Source organism: Carettochelys insculpta, chromosome 19 (assembly GCF_033958435.1).
Source record: "Carettochelys insculpta isolate YL-2023 chromosome 19, ASM3395843v1, whole genome shotgun sequence".
NCBI lineage: Eukaryota > Metazoa > Chordata > Testudines > Carettochelyidae > Carettochelys > Carettochelys insculpta.
Window position 1 is genome coordinate 21,532,030 of NC_134155.1, and position 22,133 is coordinate 21,554,162.

At 46.2% G+C, this 22,133-nt stretch overlaps 1 protein-coding gene across 2 annotated transcripts in view; it reads left to right on the top strand.

Moving 5' to 3' along the window:
* Positions 1-22,133, top strand: part of SMTNL2 (smoothelin like 2) — a 64,662-nt gene that overhangs the window by 18,111 nt on the left and 24,418 nt on the right. For both annotated transcript variants that reach the window (XM_075013557.1, XM_075013556.1), the window contains exon 2: positions 20,909-20,993. In XM_075013557.1, coding sequence (XP_074869658.1) covers positions 20,909-20,993 — 85 coding nt within the window. The remainder of the gene's footprint in view (positions 1-20,908; positions 20,994-22,133) is intronic.

Here is a 22,133-nt window from a genome sequence, read left to right on the forward strand (position 1 = left end):
AAGGTATTAGGGAGAGAACTAAAGATGCACCTCTTACTTCTCTGCTGCTGGTCACAGTACTGTCTTCAGAACTGGGTACCTGGCCAGCAGCCACTGCTCTCCCATGGCCCAGCTCTGAATGTGTGTAGTAAGTCCCCTTGACTCCAAAACTCCTCATGGCCCACCCACTTTGAGACCTCTTGATTTAGACCATTCCTGGCAAGTGTTTGTCTGATCTGCTCTTTAAAACATCCCACAGTGGAATTTCCACAGCCTTCCTAGGTGATTTTATTCCATTAGTTAGCTTTCATTAGATAACTGTTCTTAACTAACCTTTAGGAAGTGTTTTTTCTAATGTCTAATCTAAGGGCTTGTCTACACTAGCTCCCTACTTTGAAGGGAGCATGGTAAATAGGGTTTTGGAAGTTTATTAATGAAGTGCTGCGGTGCATATGTAGTACTTCATTAACCTAATTCCCCCCTGTGGCAACTTCGACGTGTTAAACTTCGAAGTGCCGGCTTGCATCTAGCCACAGCTCAAAATTTTGAGGAGTAAAGGGACTTTGAAGTACTGGCAGGTGAGGAGTAAAGGGACTTCGAAGGACCCCAGGCACTTCGAAGTACCGGCGGTGAGCCGTGGCTAGATGTGAGCTGGCACTTTGAAGTTTAACACTTCGAAGTTGCCATGCAGGGAATTAGCTTAATGAAGTGCTGCATATGCACTGCAGCACTTCATTAATAAACTCCCAACACCCTACTTATCATGCTCCCTTTGAAGTAGGGAGCTAGTGTAGACAAGCCCTAAGTGTCCTTTATTATAATTTAAGTGTAGCTTGTTCTATGCAACTCTAAATGTCAGCCCGATCTGGTGGTTGTTTTTTTTTTTTTTCAGCTTCTGCTTTAAATATCTATTTTAAAGAAACTCGTTATCCAAAGTTCCATACTAAAGTGCAAATCTCATACAAACTCTGTGATGAGTTGGCACTTTATTTCCCCACCCTCATCCCCTCACCCAGACCTGCTCCCTGTGTATATTTTGGGTCATATCTATTTCCTGGCCCAATCAAGTTTCATTATGTTTGCTCTCGCTCCCCTCTGCGGTGAAACTCTGCTATGGAAAAGTAAGCTGGGCTCACTGTTGGCTTGTGCATTGCCAACAGAACTGTTCATTTTCCAATTTCTAACCACAAAATTTTTATTGATGGGCAAGGGGGTACACAAGGCAGAGTGTACCCGGCAGATGCCTTAACACACAGATTCAGTTTGCCAAGCTGGAAGTGTTGCACGGAGAAAATGTGGAAACAGACGCTGATGAAGACCATGCGGAAGTGCACTTTAAACCTTCATCCAGTGTGACCTTTTCCCCAGCTAGTATTGATCATTTCGGTCAGTTGTCTTGGAAAAGGAAAACTTTGAAAACTCAGCTAAACTTTTTCTCCTTACATCTTCACACTTCCAAGCCCCACCCCAACTGGTTCTTTCCACTCCCTGTGTTAGCAGCATCCCTTATTTTTATCCTCGCCAGTTTGACAGGGTTCCTTGATGAATTCAATGATTAAGGTCCACCTGTATATTATTAGGAATTGATCCAGAGGCGTGGGATCTATTTACCAATCAGAATCAGCTCTGGCTGTTAAGAACCTGATTCCTGACCCATTTCATGGCTGTAACAACTGATTGTGGTAGCATTATGCCACGTGTACAGCCATGTGAAGAAGTGGTGCCCTTAGTATTTACATCCAGACTCTCCTAATAACTAAAATGACATGCTGGGTAGTGAAACTGTTCTATAAGTTTCTTAGTAACTAGCTTTATAGACCTCCACGTTTGGCTCAGAGAACTCTTCCCATTTGGTTAGTAACACTAAACTGTTTAGACCCTATACGTTCCTATTTGGATTTAAAATACCTCCTAGGATTTTCCTTTCAAGGATAGAACTGATTTGACACCAGTTTTCCACTAGGAGTAACTCCCCTGATGTTGTTTGTCCTGAGGAAGGGTGCAGAATCATGACCCATTAATTAGGGTTGCCAACTTTGGTTGCATGAACCCCTGGAGATTTCATGACATGACATAATCTTTCATTAAAGATTAATTCCCAGAGATTCGACGACCATTCTGGGAGGAGCTTGGCAACCAGTGTTCCCTGTAAACTATGAGATGGCTCAGGAGAGATTGAGATTGGCCACAGGTAAGTTTTGTTTTACTACAGGTGGTGCACATTTGCACATGCCTCAGTGCACATCACAAAATGTATTCCATCCAAAATAGAAGAATCCACAGATGGATGTAAAAGACTAGTGGGAACACTGGCGGCAACACCTACCATTAATATGTTTTTCACTACTGAACAAACTAAGCCGTGGCCATGATTACACCGAATGAGGCATTCCAGTGACTTTCCTCCTGACAGGGCTAAATTCTGCTCTTTTACCAGTGACTATTTACCTTGGCTGCATTTGAAATTTTGCCAGTGAGCAATGAAGATAAAATGATCTCCAGGAACCCTTGCTCAACAATGCAGGAAATGGGCGAATTGCATTTTCAGTATTTGATTTATGCAGGACCAAGTTTCTCCCTTACTCATTACACGACACTGGCCTGTCTTCCCAGACCAGGGAGGGTAAACACCACACCTAAAGGTATCAGGCCCTTTCTTCAGGGCCCCAAATACTAGCAGGACCAGTAATCTTCAGCAAATCCTAGAGCAAACCACTTCAACATAAATCTAACAGCTAATATCCCCCTGACTCAGGGTCTTCCTTACCAGTCTCCCTACTCCTAGTAGCTCCTCCCCAGTTGTCCTGGAAAACACCTGCCAGGGAATTAATTCCCTGCTCCAGACAGGATCCTACTTCCTGCAGTTCCCCCACACCCACTCTTGCAGCCTTACAGGAAATAGGAGTGCCTCAGGAAATCAGCTGACCCTTTCACAGCTGGTTCTGATTGCCTCCTTCCTGTACCCAAACACCTGTTTTTAAACGGACATTGTCTCAGTGTGGGGCTGGCTGGCTCTAATGACTCTGCCCCTTTCAAGGGCAAACCAGCCTGTTGTACTGATGAAAGAGTTAAATTGTTTTGTGGTAAAATCTGCTCACGGGGCTGAATGATTGGGGCCCAAGTCTGCCTGTTACAAGGGCCTGCATCTTTTTTGGGTTTGTCCCCTGAATAAACTCAATGGCCGGGGGGAAGAGGTTATACTGAGCAACTGTCCTGGGGGCTGGTGATTCAAAAGGGTTAGGGTTCCCAGCTATTGCAGCAGCAGCCCTTTAAATCACAGCTGGAGCACTGTGCGGCACACTCTGGGTATCTCTGAGGGCTGGTAGGGCAGGGTGGGAGCAGATTGCGATACAGGCAGTGCTGAGGGCTGGCTTGTGCCAGCCCCACCCCTTCTGGGAGCAAACAACACTACAGGGGCATGACAAGTCTGTGGGCCTCCTTACACATGGGTGAGGCTATGGAGGAGCATGGTACTAATGTGTTGACAGCATTTGTCTGCAGTCCTTTAAGGCCCTTCGTCATGGCCCTGCTGCATTTGGCCCTGCAACGGTGACAATCCTATAATGACAGGAAGCAGTTCCCTTCTCAGGCTCTCATGTCCAGAAGCGTGTTCGAAAGCTGCTCTCGTGATGCTGCACAAATTACTGCCCCGCAGGTGTGCATTCTTCCCAACTGGGAGCTAGATAATTGGGCCCCAGCATGATGTTGATGGAAATTTTGCCACATGGTGCCTTGAAAGGGGGAAAAATGATCTTCACCTAATCAAGCACAAATGACAGCCTCACCAGGAAACCAAAGACCTACTAAAAGCAAATTTGATAGGACTAGGTATGGCAAAGCACTCTGGGCACGATTCTGGCTCCAGTCCAGCCAAGCACTTACCTACACAGGCAGTCTCATCAATTTCAGCGTCACTAAGCATCTGGTGAAAATCAAGCGAATGCTTTGCTGGCTTGGAGTCAGAGTGCTCTTGCGGTACTGGACATTTAGGCTGTTTTAGGGATCTTGGTCCTTCTGAAGTCAGTGACAATACTCCTACTGACTTCAGTGCTGCACTTTTGACCCGTAATGGGCTAATCAGGCTCTTTGGGACAGGGACTCTCTTTTCAATCAGGGTTTGTACGACGCCTGTAACAATGCTATGGGATTTCTAGACAGATCACATTGGCCAGGTGCTTTGTGCATGGAAAACCAGTTGGTAGGTTGCAGTGTGGTAGCCAATGGAAGATTGGAACCTGCCATCCATTGCCTCTCTAGATACTTGTTTATTATTATCCTGTGACTGGGGTTGTAACAGAGAGAGAGCTGTGCTAGTCTATATACTATCAAAATAAAAAAGCAGTCCAGTAGCACTTTAAAGACTAACTAAGTAATTTATTAGGTGATGAGCTTTCATGGGACAGACCCACTTCTTCAGATCATAGCCATACCAGAACAGAATCAAAATTTAAGGCAAAGAGAACCAAAAATAGCAATCAAGGTTGACAAATCAGAAAAATATTATCAAGGTGAGCAAATCAGAGAGCAGAGGGGCAGAAGTGGGGGGGGGAGTCAAGAATTAGATAAAGCAAAGTATGTAAAAGAGCCCCTATAATGAGCTAGAAAATTGCCATCCCAGTTCAAACCACGTGTTAATGTGTCGAATTTGAATATAAATATTACATTCAAATATTATATTATATTATATTATATTATATTCAAATTCGACACATTAACACCCTAACCGGAATGACAATTTTCTAGCTCATTATAGGGGCTCTTTTACATATTTTGCTTTATCTAATTCTTGACTCCCCCCACCACTTCTGCCTCTCTGCTCTCTAATTTGCTCATCTTGATAATATTTTTCTGATTTGTCAACCTTGATTGCTATTTTTGGTTCTCTTTGCCTTAAATATTGAATCTGTTCTGGTATGGCTATGATCTGAAGAAGTGGGTCTGTCCCATGAAAGCTCATCACCTAATAACTTATTTTGTTAGTCTTTAAAGTGCTATTGGACTGCTTTTTTGTTATGACTGGGGTTGTTATGGCTGATCAAGAATTTCAAGAGTAATACTGCACACCTCTATTTTGGGGTGCCCAGCTGGGACACTTTAAAAGGCTCTGATTTTCGGAAAGTGCTGCTCTCTGAAAATCAGGCTGCGATCATATGAGTGACCAGAATCAGTAATCACTCCAAAAATCTGGGTAATTACCCACCAAACCCTGGGGTCCTTCCTCAGGTAAGATGGTCAAAGGAGTCTATCGGAGTTTCACTCAAGGAAAGGCTGCTATTTTAAAGTTTGCCTTCCTCAAACACCCCCAACCCATTAGTTCCTCAGCCAGCCTGCCCATCACTCACTAATCTTGGCTGGGCTGCTCTCCTGAAGCATGTTTTGCTGTGGGTAAATTAAAGGCATATTCACAAAGCAAGATAATAGGCTAGGGTGGGTATCTCTACACTGATAAAAGAAGTGGCTGGGCCTGGACTAGCTGACTCAGTCCACAACGATCAAATTTCAAAGTACATGTCTCTGTCCCTGTGGGTTCTCAGGGCCCTGAGTGCTCACATGAGCTGACCCTGGCTCTGAGACTTTGTGCCATGGGTTTTTATCATAGTGTAGACATACCTAATACGGCTTCTCCTGAAAAGAAAGAGAGCACGTTGAGCTGTAAAAGCCCTACTGAGGTTGCACATTAGGCCTATGAACTGTAACTTGTAAAACTGTATTTAACACTGTGCAAATAATCCAGGATGGGGCATAAAAACAGCAGCTGTGTTTTTCTGTCTGCAGGAAACAAATCCAAGTGTCACTTACTCAAACTGTAGAACTCCTGGGATTTAGCTCTTATGTCTTATCTTTGCATTTACCATCTTGCTACCCAGGCAACAAAGGCCACTTCCTTTCTGTTTTTCTATGTGTAGGAGGTTTCTGTGTATCATTCCTGAGAATTCCTCCCCTGCTGAACATCAGGGGTCAAACCCGGGTTTCTGAGCCAAGCAGGATTTTATCTACCGATCCCATTGCTGTTGTGTCCAAGCACCTCAGTCTTACAAATATTGACCCTCCCAGTCCCAGGGGAATATTTCTGTTATCTGAGGTTTACAGATAGGGTACTGCTGTGAGGGTTCATTTGCTGGCTCTTGTGATAAAGTCTGAGCCCATGCCAGGATGGTGCCTGGGTTTGGTCATGGAAACATGCGACACTGAGGTTGTCCATTCTTGCTAAACTCCACATTTGTCCTGCATTGGTGGCCGGCTAGGGAAAAAGCGTTAACACCTTCACAAGTGGCACTGCATGCAGTCAGGGAGGTGCTAGTGTAAGGGAGGTGTTGAGGGGATTTTCTCCACATTGCCTACACTTGTCTGTTGTTTAATCTTCCCAGTTCCCTTTTTATTCTGATCAACAAAGCCTCATCTCCTCAGAAACCAGACAGAGCTACTTAAAGGAGAGACATGCCAGTCCACACCCCTGACTTTGTCCACAGTTTCTCTTTGATCCCTAGTCTCTCAGTTTTGAGTTGGTCCAGTAAAAAACATCCCCTGCATTGCTGTTTTCCTGCCTTCTCCGACAACTTTTAGGGACTCATCCCTTTCCCTTGCCACCCTTGGTCTATGCCTGTCACCGCTGTCTATTCTGTCAGCCTTGTGTCTTTCCCCCCTATGCTTTCCTTGGGACTCAGAAGTCTGCTGCCTGATTGGCTTGGCACAGGTGGACTTGAGCCTGGGACCTACGTATAGGAGCCTCTACAGTTTGACCTAAAAGCCAGCTAGCACTGAGCTAAGGCTGTAGAGTGGACTCATTTTTCCCCCATGTAAGTAGTCTAGGGCAGTGTTTCTCAGCCAGGGGTACGTGTACCCTTGGGGGTACATCAAGGTATTCCGGGGGCACATCAACTCATTTAGGTATTTGCCTAGTTATTTAACAGGCTACATAAAAAACAACAACAACAAAACACTAGTAAAGTCAGTACAATCTAAAAGTTCATTCAGATAGCGACTTGCTTCTACAGCTTCATATGCCTTATGCTGAAATGTAAGTACAATATTTCTATTGCAGTTCAGGTATTTGTTAATAAGATGGTAGAAAGTCAGCTAGTTTTCAGTAGTAGTCTGCTGTGATATTTTGGCATGTTTTTGTAAGTAGTTTTTAAATGAGGTATAACTTGGTGGTGTGCAGAACAAATCAGACTCCTCAAAAGGGGACAGTAATCTGGAAAGGTTGAATGGCACTTGCTTCAAGACCTCAGAATACTTTGGGACCAGGTTTCTCAACCAGTGATACATATACCCTTAGGAGTACACAAGAGAAATCTGGGGGTACTTATAATTTTAAAGGGGTACGTTATGAAAAAAGGTTGAGAAACACTGGTCTAGGTGTCACTAAATGGGACAGAGAACCACACCCTTAGGTGTGGGGGTTACACATATTTAAACTCTTCACAGAATAGTAACAGAGAGATAGCCATGTTAGTCTGTATTCTAGCAAAACAAAAAAGCAGTCCTGTAGCACTTCAAAGACTAACAAAATAATTTATTAGGTGATAAACTTTCATGGGACAGACCCACTTCTTCAGATCTACAACCCTACCAGAACAGACAGGGCTGCTTTGGCCAGGCTGGAGTGCCCCCATCACCCCATGGCGGACCCTAGTTAATCCTTAACATCCCTAGAGAGAACACCCAGCATAAAATAGTGAGCTCTGGTCTGGAGCTCAGCACTTCTGGACCCAGATGCTTACCCTGCTTCAGCTGAGAGCAGAAGCTTTTAGTTTGCATACCCCTGCTTCTGCCAGTAGGCCCCTGTGATTGGGAAGGTAGAGTGATCTGGTTTCTTGGCACTTATTTGACACTGTAATGAACCCAAATTTGGGACCTGCCGTTGTGACTTCAGAGAACGTCTTATGTTTGAAGGAGGATTTCAAAAGCAGGGTGCTGGAGCAATCACAGTGCTGCTGCTGAGAATCAGCTCCTTGTGGGGTAATCTGCTGCTCTTGCTCAGTTTTTTAACCCCTGCATGCCCTGGCCCTACCTACTTCGGATTGTTAGTGAAGGAAGAGGTCCTCTGTCCTTTCTCACTGATCACCTCTGATCTGTCTGTGGTAACTATCTCCTGCCATCTTTCTGTTGTTTGTAGTTAGCCTCTCTGAACAGGATCATCTAAAAATGTAGTGAGGGTGTTCTTTTTGGATTCTAGCATAGGAGAGTCCCCTTTCATCATGTTTTACATCCCATTCACCAAATGCATGGCAGCCACTTCACGTGTCAGGCCAGTGTTCCTCCAGCATGCGTCGCGGGCTTTCTGCATGCCAACTGGCAAACAAGGGGGATGACTTGGCTCAGACGGGACCACTGTAACTCCTTGCTTATCTGTCCCTTCTCAGAAAGGCCCCGGGGTGGCTGGCAGGGCTTTCTGTCGAATACCAATGGTTGGCAACAGCTGAGGCATGCTTCCCAGCATTCCTCTTGCAGCATTGCAAAAGTGTGCTCAGGGAGATCTGTTTGAAAAGCATTGCTCACGAGGTCAGGAGGGTTGGAGGTTGACCTGGACAGTATTGCCTGGAGCAGATGGCTTAATTGTCATTTGCAATCCCTACTACTGGTGGCAGAACTCCTGGCTGGGTTGGCAAGTGATAGCTATTAAACTGAAAGAGGTGGCTGAAGAGACTGCAAACCAGTGCTCCCTGTAAGCTGAGTGCTTGGGCATCTGTCCAGGAAAGATTCAGGTGCTGCCCAGATGACTAACAGACTCCCACAGCTACCCATAGTGGGCAGCATGTTTTTGGATTTATGGTGCACATCTGCAAACATCTTGGCGCACATAAAAATTTATTCTGCACATGGATAGAAAAATTAGAGAGGACACTGCTGCAAACCCTGCACGGTGTGGCCAAAGCAGCCAGGAGCACTGATCTCCCGCTGGTATAGCCCACCTGACTGATTCTCTGCCACTACAGGGGCCCTGGTGGCACCTCAGTGTCTCCTTGGTTTGAGTTGAGCCTTGGTTGCTCGGCTTCATATGGGTAATAACCAGGTGAAAGTTAACAGCCTGTGATACATAGGAAGAGACACAAGGCAGTTGAATGGTCCTTTCTGACCTTAAACCTTATGCAATCTTCTGTATTCCTGTGGTTGCTACAGAAAATTTGGATAAGACAGTTTTCTTCCAAGTGTCCCAATGTACCTTTCTTTTGTGAATGGCAGGCACAAAGTTTTATATAAGCAGATGGGGAAAAACTGAAGCAGGAGCAAGGAAGAAGCTTCCTGTTCATGTTGTCTTGGAATTACAGGGCTGGGTTTAGGGCTCAGGTCCAAAACTGGAGAAACCCCACTGACCTAGGTGCAGTTTCTCCAGATTTGCCTTGGTGCATCTAAGAACAAAATTTGTCCTAGTGCTGGAAAAGACCTAGAAGACCATCAGTATTTGCTGTAAGCTGGGCGCTTGTGTGGCGCTCAGAAGGGATTTGACTGCTGCGCTGCTGAATAGCAGGGCATCCACAGCTACGTTTTGTGTTCTTCTGGTGGACCACATTTGTACATGCCTTGGTGCATGTAAAAATCCACACATGAATGGAAAATATTAGAGGGAACATTCATAGTATCCTAGGTCTGGAAGAGACCTCAAGGAGTCATCGAGTCCAGCCCCCTGCCTAAAGTAGGATCAACCCCAACTAAATCATCCCAGCCAGGATTTGTCAAGCTGGGACTTAAAAACCTCTAGGGATGGAGATTCCACCACCTCTCTAGGCAACACATTCCAGTGCTTCACCACCCTCCTGGTGAAATAGTTTTTCTTAATATCCAACCTAGACCTCCCACCGACTGTAACTTCAGACCATTCTCCTTGTTCTGCCATCTGTCACTACTGAGAACAGCCTCTCACCATCCTCTGTAGAGCCCCCTTCAGGAAGCTGCAGGCAGCTATCAAATCGCCTCTCACTTCTCTCTTCTGCAAACTAAATAAGCTCAAATCCTTGAGCCTTTCATCATAGGTTATGTGTTCCAGCCCCTAATTATTTTGGTTGCTCTTCACTGGACCCTCTCCAATGAGGCTAGATCCTTTCCGTACTGTGGGGCCCAGTTTCACCCCTGGGAGATAATTCCAAGGCCAATCGCAGTGCTAATACACTAATTGTCAAGGCTTTTTTAAAGCCTCAGGATTGTTTGAGGATGGACAATATTAGTTTTAGCTAATAGATCATTTTCTTTAATAACTTCTTACACTGATGTAAGAGGCAATGAACACGTCATGCTTCTTCCTGGGATGCTTGTGGTTTCCCTATGTCTTGGGTCTCTTCTCTTTTCTGTTGTATCAGTTGATGTGTGCTTTGTAAATTCTTGGCATGGTTGAAATGCAGGGGACTTTTGCTGTTGACATCAGTAAGGCCAGGATTTCACCCAAAGCATGTAACATTACTTATACTTACATGGCAGTGCCAACTGTAATGATACAGTCCTTGATCTCTTGGTAGTTGGGTTTTTTTTGAAAAGCCCTTGCTCAGGGAGGCATAAGATTCATTGACAACAGGAGCTGCTCTTTAAAAAGAGAGAAGCCTCTAGCTCTGGTAGTTGCAGAGACAGGCTTGAAAATGTGACCTCAGGGCAGTGTAAAGCCTCTGAAACTAGATGGCAAATACTGCAAATTGAAAACACCCAACATTTGTTTGTTTGATTTTTTTTTAAAGAAAATCCCAGGGGGGATGGGGGCTCACTCATAGTTTTCCAGCCCTTGGGGCTGGCGACGCTGCAGAGGGGTGCTGTGAACCTCTGACTGCTTTCACCTGAGGAGCTCAAAGAAGTGCTTTGCAGACTTGAACGAAATGAGCTTCCCAGCAAAAGCCCTTTGAGGTAGCAGCCTGACTATATTGCTGAGCAACAGGTGAAAATTGCTTATGGGATGTGCCTAGGGGTGGAGTCAGGCAGAGACCTTGGGAGCATAAGCTACTTCTCCTCCCTCTTCTTGTTAGTCTTTGCTTCCCTATGGGAATCAGAGCTGCCAGTGAGCAGCCACACTCCGTTATCCACGGTGCTGATTGACACACCTAAGGCACAGGAGATGGCCCCCAAGAACAGCCGATCTAAATCGGCAAGGCAGACAAAGGCAGTATTGCTATCCCCAGGTCAGAGATGAGGCACAGAGAGGTTAAAGGCTAATGTTTCATGAGAGCCTGGGGACAGATTTTCAAAGGCTAACCACACCCAATTTTTAGATTTGCACAGCTCCCAGTTAGGCACTGAAATACTAGCAGTCTCCCTCAATAGCGCCAGAAATTGAACCCAGATCTCCTGAACCCTACTTCTTTGACTACAGGCCAAGCCAAGACTGACTCCTAATGCTACCTCAGTTTCCCCCACAGTACAGGTTGTACCTCCCTTATCCGGCATGCTTGGGATCTGACAGGAGAATTTGAGGTAAGGGAAAGTGCAGGGCTGTACTCAGGCACTGGCCTCCCTCCCATGGGGCTCTGGCCACAGCCCTGACTCCCAGGGGCTGCCACAGGGCTCCAGCCAGCCCCTTCTCCCCCATCCCCTCACCACAGGACAGGTGGGGGTTCCAACCCCTGCCCATGGCAGCCTCCTGCTTCCTGCTGATGTGAGGCATCCTGTGGCTCCAGCTCCTGGCCCCACTCTGCTGGAGGGTTTGGTTCTCAGTCCCATGGCAGCATCCAGCCCCCTCTGCTGCAGGACAAGCAGGGGCTCAGGCTCTGGTACTGTGCTGCTGTGGGGCAGGCAGGGGCTCCAACTCCCAGCCCCAGCTGCTGAGGGACTCAGGTTCCCAACCCCTCGGCAGCATTCTGGCCCCTGCTGCTGCAGGGCAAGAGGGGGCTCGGAGGCTCAGGGTCCCGGTTCTGCAGTGCAGACGTGGGTTCCAACTCCTGGTCCCCGCCACCAGGGAGCTCTGGTTCCTGATGCACAGCAGCCGTGAGGCAGGCAGAGGCTCTGGCTCCCAGCCTGGCTGGGGTTCCTCCACCTGCTGGCTACTCTCTCATCTGGCAACATCTGTGGTCACTCCAGACGATGGATATTGCCAGACGAGCGAGTACCGGATTTGAGAGGTGCAACCTATACCGCTATCTGTGACACCGTAACTGTCAAATCTGCCTGAAGCAAGTCCACGGTCAGCGTGGTAGGAAGTCAGTGTAATGGGTAGGATAATGCATCGTCTGCGCCGAATGACGCCTAATCCGCCTGCATTCTGTCTTGCTGCGATCCGTGAATTTATTGGCCTATTCTCAGCTGTCAGCAGGTGCATCAGAATTAACGCTTACCTCCATTTGGAACCTGTTCTTTCCAAGCGTTCATTGTAAAAGAAGGAGTGCGTTTTAACTGTGTCTTGACAAATACGGACTGGCAAGAGATGGACAGTCCCTGGCGGAAAAGGCCACTTTCTCCGCATATAATAACTAGATGTCTCTCAGGCAGAGGTGTGTTCTCTCAGCTTGGCTAAACCTTTACCTCTCTGATGGGGCTTTAAAACACAACCATGTCATCTGAGTGCTCTGGGGTGCATCCCACAGTGAGCTGGAGGACTCACAGGCGCTTTGTCAAAGACACTAATTAGAATTGTGCCTTTTATCCGCGGGCTGTTTTACAGACACATGAGCGAGGAGAGAAAGGAAGCCCCACCGTCCCTGAGGTTAAAAAAGCCTCTGGGCCTAGCTGGCCCCACCCGGCTTTACCTGCAACCAATGCCAGGCGTGAAGAGAGGAGAAAAGGAGCAAACAACCCCCTAGCTTTCCCCTCTGGGAAAAGAGTGGAAGCTACCAAGAGGCCCCAGCAAAGGAGAACCTTGACTCTGGGGGCCATGCCCCAAATTTAAGTACTAACTAGGAAGTGGTCCAGGGTTCCAGTGCCCCGTTTCTTCCTGCCTACTCTGTGATCTAGCCACTGGGCTACCCAGCCTCCAGGGATGTGGCCAGAATACATCATTGACTTTTACCTCACGGTGTGCCCAGGCGGTAGGAGAGTATTGTTTTATGCAGGAGGGAAAAGGCATCCTCAAAAGCAAAACTCCACTTTGACTGCGTGAATTGTGGGGTGCCCAGCTCTGGACCCCTCCAGTTTATATTTCAGAGCTATTGAGAGCTCATAACTCCAGCCAAAGTCCGTGGGGGCCGCAGGTGCAAAGCACCTCTGAAGACCAGACCCTGAGAGTTGTGCTGAATTTTTCAAAAGTAGCCTCTAAATTTGGCTGCCCAAGTGCCTTGGTGGGGGTCACAGAGGAAATCCACGGGAGCGGTGGGAATGTAACGCTGACTCATAGACAAGCCCTTCCCTCCCACCCTGTGTCAGGCATGGTGTTACACATTTTCAGCTCACCACTGTGCTATTTGTAGTGTCATCCAGTCTGTATGCTCCATTCTGGTTTGGCGGCCAAAACCATTGCCCGCCTGCTTAGACAGAGCTGATTGGCAGGCCCTCGTAGCAGCTGTCCTGTGAGGATAAAAGGGCAGCAAGACAGGCAGGCACGGTTGCTGCCAGAGGGACACAAGGATATCTTGGACAGAGGGGTCGCAGAGAGAGGATCTGTTCAGCAGGCTGGTGAGACACTATTAGACAAACCAACCCACTCAAGAGGGGGACTGCAGAGGTAGGAAATAGCTCTGGGAACATAGAGGGTATGAAGAATTCTGGTCTGGCTGTTCCCGATGAGAGCTCTGGGCTGGAATCACATGGAGCATGTGGGCCTGCATTCCCCTCTGTAGAGCTAGAGGCTTAGTTTAGAGAAGAAACATCTAAACCCAGGAACATTAGGGCTGATTAGCCCCTAATGAAAGCTTTAAGCCTCTGCTTCCCCTTTATCATAAATGAATGGAGTCCATTGAGCACCCAGTCCAGAGTGTCCTTGACGTGGACTTGACAAATACAGTGTCAGGTCTGGTGGCAGAGGGAAGGACAAAGCTAGATTGGCAAGCGAAAGGGGATGCAAACAGATAAAGATCCCTTAAACAATTCTAACCAGCAATGAACAATCCATTCTGTGCTTTTCCCAGCCAAGGACCATCAAAGTCACTGTGAGAGCTCTACAGAGAACAATGGCATAGTAGTGTCCTTGGGGTTTGGTTTTGTTTTTTTTTTAATTTTAATATGGCCACTTTGTTCAGAGTGGGTGAAGTCAAGGGGAGTTTGACTTTAACGGGACCAGAATTTGACCTTTCCCTAACTCAACTGCGTTTGATTTGTCACACAGTGGAGAAAGTGTGTGTGTCTGCTGTAGGAGGCATCCGTTTCTTGCAGACCAAAGCAATGTGTGGGCTATAGAAGAACCCTTGGGTTAGCTGCAATTTCTGCTTTAGTGGAGATTTTCGGTTATTCATCTAGTAGGTACATCTTGAGGCATGGGGGTGCTTTTGTAACTCGTATTCTACTTGCCATATCTATAGCAAAAGTAGCACGTAAATATTTTGTCAGATGAGAAAATTACTCCCTAGAGTTGGTTAACCGGCTCTATCTAGGGTAGGAGGATCCAGAACTGACCTACCATTGTTGTGTCTGTCTGCCAAGTTTGTAGAATTCTTTGTGAGGTTTCCTTTAAAAGAAAATGGAAAAAAATATAGTGAAAAGTTTACAAGGTTTCTTATAAGAGTGGCTTTTCAGAAGCACTCAGTGCTGGTTGCTGGTTGCTCTTTGCTCCTGCTGTAGCTGCTCAGAGCTTTGCCACTAACTTCAGTGGGAGCCTGACTGGGCATTGTGAAAAGCCCTTTTAAACTCAGCAGCAGCAGCAGCAGCAGCTCAGCATTAAGGAGACAGTCATCATCAATATAAGCTGCTCTGTAGAACTATGGAGGAGGTGATCCTGAACCCTAGTTGCATGCTGCCTCATGCAGCCCAGAGGGGAAGCAAACCACCTGGCCAGAGCAGTAGAGGCAGCAAGTTGGAACACCAAGGTATAGCCCGATAGCCATGTTACATCCCTGCTCACTGCATGCTCAGATCATGGTCCCTCTGACACACAAGTGACTATGCACCACTAACGTGGCTTCACTAAACTGAGTGGAGCTACGCCAGGGGTGATTGGTCCCACATGCTAATTGCAATGTGTGCAGATGTGAACTATGTGTGGAGTCCGCTTAACAATACTGTATGTTGAAATCTGCAGGGTGGATGGCCCATTACCTAGGACTATCCCTGGTGCCAGATTGCGATAGCCATTTTCCCCACCCTGCCCCAGGACCAGGACCAAGTGCAATCCCTGTCCTCGGGAAGAAAATGCTGTCTCTGGGCAGACACATGAGGCGAATTCTGTCCCCAGCTGCGCACATGTGGAGTACCTTCAGTGAAGTCAGTGGTGTTGCTACAGTTCTAACTGGTGTAACTGAGAGCTGACAGGGCCTGGGGATGGATGGACTGTTTATACTTATCACATAATTAACTTTAAACATGAACAGTTCCTTTGAAGTTAAGCACTTTGGTTAAGTGCTGTGCTGGTCCAGGGCCTAAGTCAGCATTGAGTAGAAAGGGTTACGTGCTCATAAGAACAGCCATATTGGGTCAGACCAAAGGTCCCTCTAGCCTGATATCCAGTCTTCCGACAGTGGCCAATACCAGGTACCCCAGAGGGAGTGAACAGACCAGGTAATCATCAAGCGATCGCCCCTTTGCTACCCATTCCAGGGTTCTTGAAAACAGAGGCTAGGGACACCATTCCTGCCCATCCTGACTAACAGCCATTGATGAACCTCCTCCATGAATTTATCTAGCTTTTTTTTAACCTTGTCAAGGTCCTGGCCTTCACAACAAGCTGTAGCGAGGAGTTCCACAGATTGACCATGTTGTGTGAAGAAATACTTTCATTTGTCTTAAACCTGCTATCTATTACTTTTGTTTGGTGACCCCTAGTTCTTGTGTTATGGGAACAAGTAAATAACTTCTCCTTATTACTTTTTCCACACCAGTCATGATTTTATAGTCCTGTAGCACACCCCCCTTCCCTGTTAGTTGTCTCTTTTCCCAGCTGAAAAGCCCCAGTCTTGTTAAATGCTCCTCACATGGCAGCTGTTCCAAATCTCTAATATTTGTTGTTAACCTTTTCTGGATTTTTTCCAAGGAAAAGGTACCTTTTTTGAGACAAGGCAGGTGACCACATCTGTATGCAGTATTCAAGATGTGGCAGAATCATGGATTTATACAGCAGCAATAAGATACTCTGTTTTATTTTCTATCCCTTTCTTAATGAATCCTAACATTCTGTTTGCTTTTTTGACTGCTGCTGCACATTGAGTGGATGTTTGCAGAGAGCTATCCAGAATGACTCCATGGTCTCTCTCCTGAGTGGTAATAGATCTTTAGACATCAGTACATAGCCCAGTGTAATACGCTCCAGTGCTCCAAGTGAAGATGCTCCATATTGCTGATGGGCACTCACTGCTGGTTCCATGTGATTTTAGTGAGTGCAGCACATTTGCATGATGGGGCTTACTACTGCTCCCTTTCAGACCCCACACTCCGAACCCTTCTGCACCCTTCCTCCCACCCAGATCCCACGCCCCAGTCCTCTCCCACACCCCTCACACCCAGATCCCCCCCACCCGCAGCCTGTTCCCATATCACATCCCACCCAGACCCCCACCACAGCCTGCCCCTGTATCCAACTCCTGCTCTGATTGCCTGTCCCCAGCCCACTACTGCATCTTCCCTCCTGCCCAGACACCATAGCCCCCCACAGTTAGGGACCACACCAGTCAGGGTTGTTTTTTTGTTTTGTTTTGGGGTTTTAATATTTCTGACTTGTATGGCCCCTTGATTTGTCTATGGGTTGCTGGCTCCCACCCCTGCCTTACATGTTAGGCTAACCTGGATTTCAGCAACACTGGGGTGATCCTAGGAACGCCATTCAATCCATTGTGTTGGTCTGACTTTTGGTGTAATGGGGAGTAGAATGTGTCCCTCTGCAGTTTTGCCAACCTTAAGGCATTCCCAAGTTATGAATCAGGCCCTAAAATCATGACATTGGCTTAATGATGATTTTTTTGTCTCCTGATTTCTGCATCTTTGGGTCACATTAAGTTCACATTTTTAGTCTTTTCTCCACAGCCCTAAGAGTTAGAAATTTCCATTTAAAAAGAAAACGGAGACAAAAATCACCTGCCTCTAGGAACTGTGGCTTTAAGATAAACACCAAACTATTTTGAGCGTTGGGATGAAACAATGTGACTGCAACCCAGCCTCTGATGGGATTTTTTTGTTTTGTTGTGTTTAATCCTGCGCTCTGAAACCACTGAGAGAAATCGAGACATAATTTCTGCATTTAATGTAACAAGCCAGTTGAACAACCAATGTTCCCTTGAATCTTTTCCATCCATGTGTGGAATAAATTTTTGTATGTGCACTAAGGCATTTGCAAATGTGCACCATCAGTAAAAATAAAAAAAACCTAGTTCTGGGCACTCTGCTAGTCAGCTGAGCGGCATTTCAATGTCTCCTGAGCAGCTGCACAAGTGTACAGCATACAGGGAATACTGTGCACAACTGACTTTTTTTCCCCTTTCATAATTTGTTTAGATTGAGTTAACACACAGATGTTTGTTGTAGACTTTTTTTTAAAAAATATTTTGGGCAGTCTGAGGTAAAAGCCTATTTAAAGTGACATCAAACTTTCCCATGGACTTTAACTTAGGGAACTAGCAGTTTCCCATATACAGGTATAAGTACCAAGACATTTTTAATCAAAGTGATCATGTGATTTCAAAAACAGGTTTTTTTGGTCCCTTGTAACCAAACATTGAGTGTTGTTAGATGATAGAAAACAAAACGTTCTTGGCTGATTCGCATGGAATTAAATCAGCAACATCAAAACATAGAGTAGTTTTCCAAAAACAACATCATTTCAAAAGTTATAACTCAGTCACAAAGCTCTAGGATATTTATTTTTCCCCTAATGCTTTTTCCATATGTCATCTAACCGCAATGATTGTCATTCTATCTGCCTTCAGTAGAGAGAACTTGTATAGAACATGAAGCAGTTTTATGTAATGTGCTGTAAATGTTGCATAAAGAAGATTCATGTGTAAACATAAAGGACTCTTCAGGCTAATGTTGAGAAGAGTTATAGGCTGAACTTCACAGTTTACCCAGTGGAAAACTTTTACTGGTCATAAATTACACCACTGCTTTATATAAAGGCCATTAAATCATTATCAAGCTAAATATCCTAGGCTAGGATTTAGATTTACAGTAAATTAGATTCAGCAACTGGATTGTATGTGTCTCTTATTTTGCCCTACACAGGAGGGGAATAGAGTTGCTGGGATACTGCTGTAATAACTCCAGCCTCACTCCTGCGGTCAGCCCTGATGCATGTGGCTAACTTTGTTCACAGGAGCAGACTCTGTTTAAGTGGATGAGACGATTCAATACAGTGAAGCTTTACACCTGCATAGTATTCGTGGAATAGGGCCCTCATTCTGCTTCTGCAGTTATTTTCACACTGTACCTGCAAATCCTGGATCTGACCTTGTGGGGTGTTGAGCGGAGTTCCCTGTAAACTGAGCACCTGGCCGGCCACCCAGGAGAGATTCAAATGCTGTCCAGTTGACTAGCAGAGTGGCAGCATGCACTTCTACTGATGGTGCACATCCACACATGCCTCAACACACATAACAAAATTTACTCCACACATGATTGGAAAAATTTAGAGGGAACTGGGTGCTAAGCTTCTTAAACACCTAGCCCCTCCATGAGGCCTTGATCCTGCAAAGGCTAAACTTTACGCATGTGACTCGTCCATTGGCGTCAACAAAACTACTCCCATGTGCAGAATTTCACAATGCAGGAGCTTTCGCAAGACACAGGCTTGGTGTCAGAGAAGCGCAGGATTATCTGAAGACATAACAAAGTTGGAGACAGAGCACAATAAATTAACTTTGTACAGAACAACTGTGAAGCACGACTGGTATGTGCATCTGTGAAAGAGATCATACTCAGTTCCCTGAAAGGTGCTGACTGTGTCTGATACACGTCTCTTGCCCTGGGGTGAGATATCGACACTCTTCAAATCCAGGGGAGTTGTGAGATTAATTTCTATGGAGCCAGGATTTCATCTGGGCTGCATCTAGACTGCCGTTTAGCACAGTGCTGCGGCTGGCAGTGCTATGCTAATGACAGCTCATGAAATTGCACAAGGACATAAGGGACTGGTGACAGAGGGGGGCTTAGCCAGCAGAGGCACATCCACACGGCCTCTTTACTGCCAGCATGCCCCCTGCTGACAGTAAAAATCTCGCATGGCTATGCTAATGGTTCTCCATTTGCAATTTTGTGACCTGTCATTAGCATACTGTGCTGAACAGCAGCCTAGACACAGCCCTGGATTGTGCATGCCACTAATCTAAGGTGGACAGCGCTGATTTATGGAGCTGTGAGGGAAGACTGAAAGCACTGGGCTTGTTTAATGTAGAAAGGAAAAGACTGAGAGGGGACATGACAGTAGCTTTCAAGTACTTAGAAGAGTGTTACAATGAGGATGGAGAAAAATTGTTCTTGGCCTCTGAGGGGAGGACAAGAATCAATGGGCTTAAACTGCAGCAAGGGAAGTTTAGGTTGTACTTTAGGAAAAACTTCCTAGCTGTCAGGATGGCTAAACACTGGAATAAATTGCCTGGGGAGGCTGTGGAATCTCCATCACTGGAGATATTTAAGAGCAGGTTAGATAGACATCTATCAGAGATGGTAGCTGGTGCTTGGTTCTGCCATGAGGGCAAAGGACTGGGCTCGATGACTTCTCTAGGTCCCTTCCGGTTCTAGTGTTCTATGATTCTGTGATTTCAGCCCTACTTCTGCTCCCAAAGAAATCAACAGGAGTTTTGCTATCAACTTCACAATCAGGGTTTATTTTCCATATTGAGTTAAATTACCAACAGATGTGCTCACCTGCAGGTTCGCAGAAGAATCTGGCCTTGGTATTCAGTAATATTAAAAGCACGTCAGACCTCACTCTGTTTTGTGGAGCAGAGGGCTCTGGTTTAAGTCACAGTAAACACTGGAAGGTTGGGAGGGTGGAACATCAGAACTTCCAATGTATTAAAGTAACAGAAGGTGGAAAAGGCAGACCGTGGCCTGTGTGATGCCTCCCCGATTATAGTAAGCACAGAGTAACTTCTATGTGCCACAGAAAGGGAACCCCCAACGCTTCCTTTGTAATGAAGGAAGTGCCAGGGTTCAAACAATTTTATTGCATTCATACCTGATGCAGCCAGGCCAGTGGCCTCGGGGTTCTGAAACATCAAGAAGAAAGGTGATTGGGCTCAGCGCTGACAAACAAGGGCACGAATTAAGCACTGGAAACCCCTCCTGTCTGCATTGGGCCAGCCTGCCCTTGGCTGTAAGTAGGATTTAGTTCCTTATAACCAGCACTTTTTGTGCAGTGGTCTGCAGACATAGGTGACGTGGAGGGGTGAGATACATAAGGGGACATATGCACCCCCAGCATCCCCTCACCCTGGCATTCACTGTCAGTGCTGCACCACTTCTGGTGAGTGCAGGGGCAGTTCTGAGGTAGCACAGCAGGAGAGCAGCACAAGTTTCCTAGCTCAGGCTACTCACAGGCTGCACCAAGAGGGGACTGCCCAGCACTCACTGGAAGCAGTGTGATGCTTTGCAGGAAGATGCGGGGCATGGGCAGAGCAGGGTGGGAAAGGGAGGGGCATGGGCAAAGGTGGGACATAGAGCAGGGGCAAGGGCACATGATCAGTCTCCTCCCCCACCACCCCCGGCCGCACACAAATCCCGGCACTGCTCGCCTCTGACTGCAGATAGACTGTTTAGGTAATCGAATGTGATCCTGAATGATTTGCCTTTTGGAGGTAGGGGCTGCCTCCCTCTCTCTTGCATGGAGACTGTCACAATGGGACCTGTTCTCAGTTGGAGCTGCTGAGTGCTACAGCAACCCCCATTAATCAGTTGAAAGCCAGACAGTACTGATGTATTATTGCCTGTGGTGTTTCGGCAGAGTGTGGATCTGGATGACCACAGCGAACCTGAGTCTAGAAGAGTTTCCAGTTCCTCCATAGTTGAAAACGGACACCAGTTGGCAGGTAGGAGGAAAGAAATGTTTGAAATAAGTCTTTTCAAGTTAGACTTTGAAAGCAAAATATTACTATTGGTCAGGAGCTCAATTCTGTCAGGGACTGAGCTACTCTCCAGTGGTGCCTGTAAGCTGACCACTTGGGCAGCTGCCCAGGAGAGATTCAGGTGCTGCCCAGTGGCAGCATGTATTTGTATTGGTGTGCATATCCAGACATGCTTCAGTGCCCATAACAAAATTTATTCTACCCCGGATGGGAAAAATTGGAGGGAACCCTGTTACGCTCTAATGTTTCAGTGTCCTGTTCCGTAATAGTTGCAGCATGAATGCTGTACACTAAGGCCCTGATTCTTGCAAACCCTTCAGTATGTTGTAGAAAACTAGGGTTGGGTGAGAGCTCAGGCTGTCATCTAGATCAACCCCAACAAAATAATTCCAGCCAGGGCTTTGTCAAACCTGGCCTCAAAAACTTCCATGGATGGAGATTTCACCACCTCTCCAGGTAACCCATTCCAGTGCTTCACTATACTCCTAGTGACATAATTTTTCCTAATATTGAACTGAGACCTTCCCCATAGCAACTTGAGACCATTGCTCCTTTTTCTGTCATCTGCTATCACTGAGAACAGTCTGGTTCTATCCTCTTTGGAATACCCTTTCAGGTAGCTGAAGGCTTCTATCAAATACCCCCTCACTCTTCTCTTCTGCAGGCTACATAAACTGACAAAACAAAAAAGCAGTAAAGTAGCACTTTAAAGACTAACAAAATAATTTATTAGGTGAGCTTTCGTGGGACAGACCCACTTCTTCAGACCATAGCCATACCAGAACAGACTCAATATTTAAGGCATAGAGAACCAAAAATAGTAATCAAGGTTGACAAACCTCTGTTACTAAATAAGCCGAGTGTGTCCCAATCCCTAATCATATGCTTAATTCCATTACCATGAGTTGTCTCAATAACTTGTTAAGCCCATACCTAAGGGTCTGCAGAACTGGGACCTAAGGCCTCTCATCAGCATGATTTCCAATTACAGATAACAGGACTTTGTTCTCTGAATGCCTTCTTATTTGTACATTTCAAAGGACTTTGCAAACTATTAATTAACTCTCACCACCTGTTTGTGGGAAAAATCTTATCTCTAGTTAT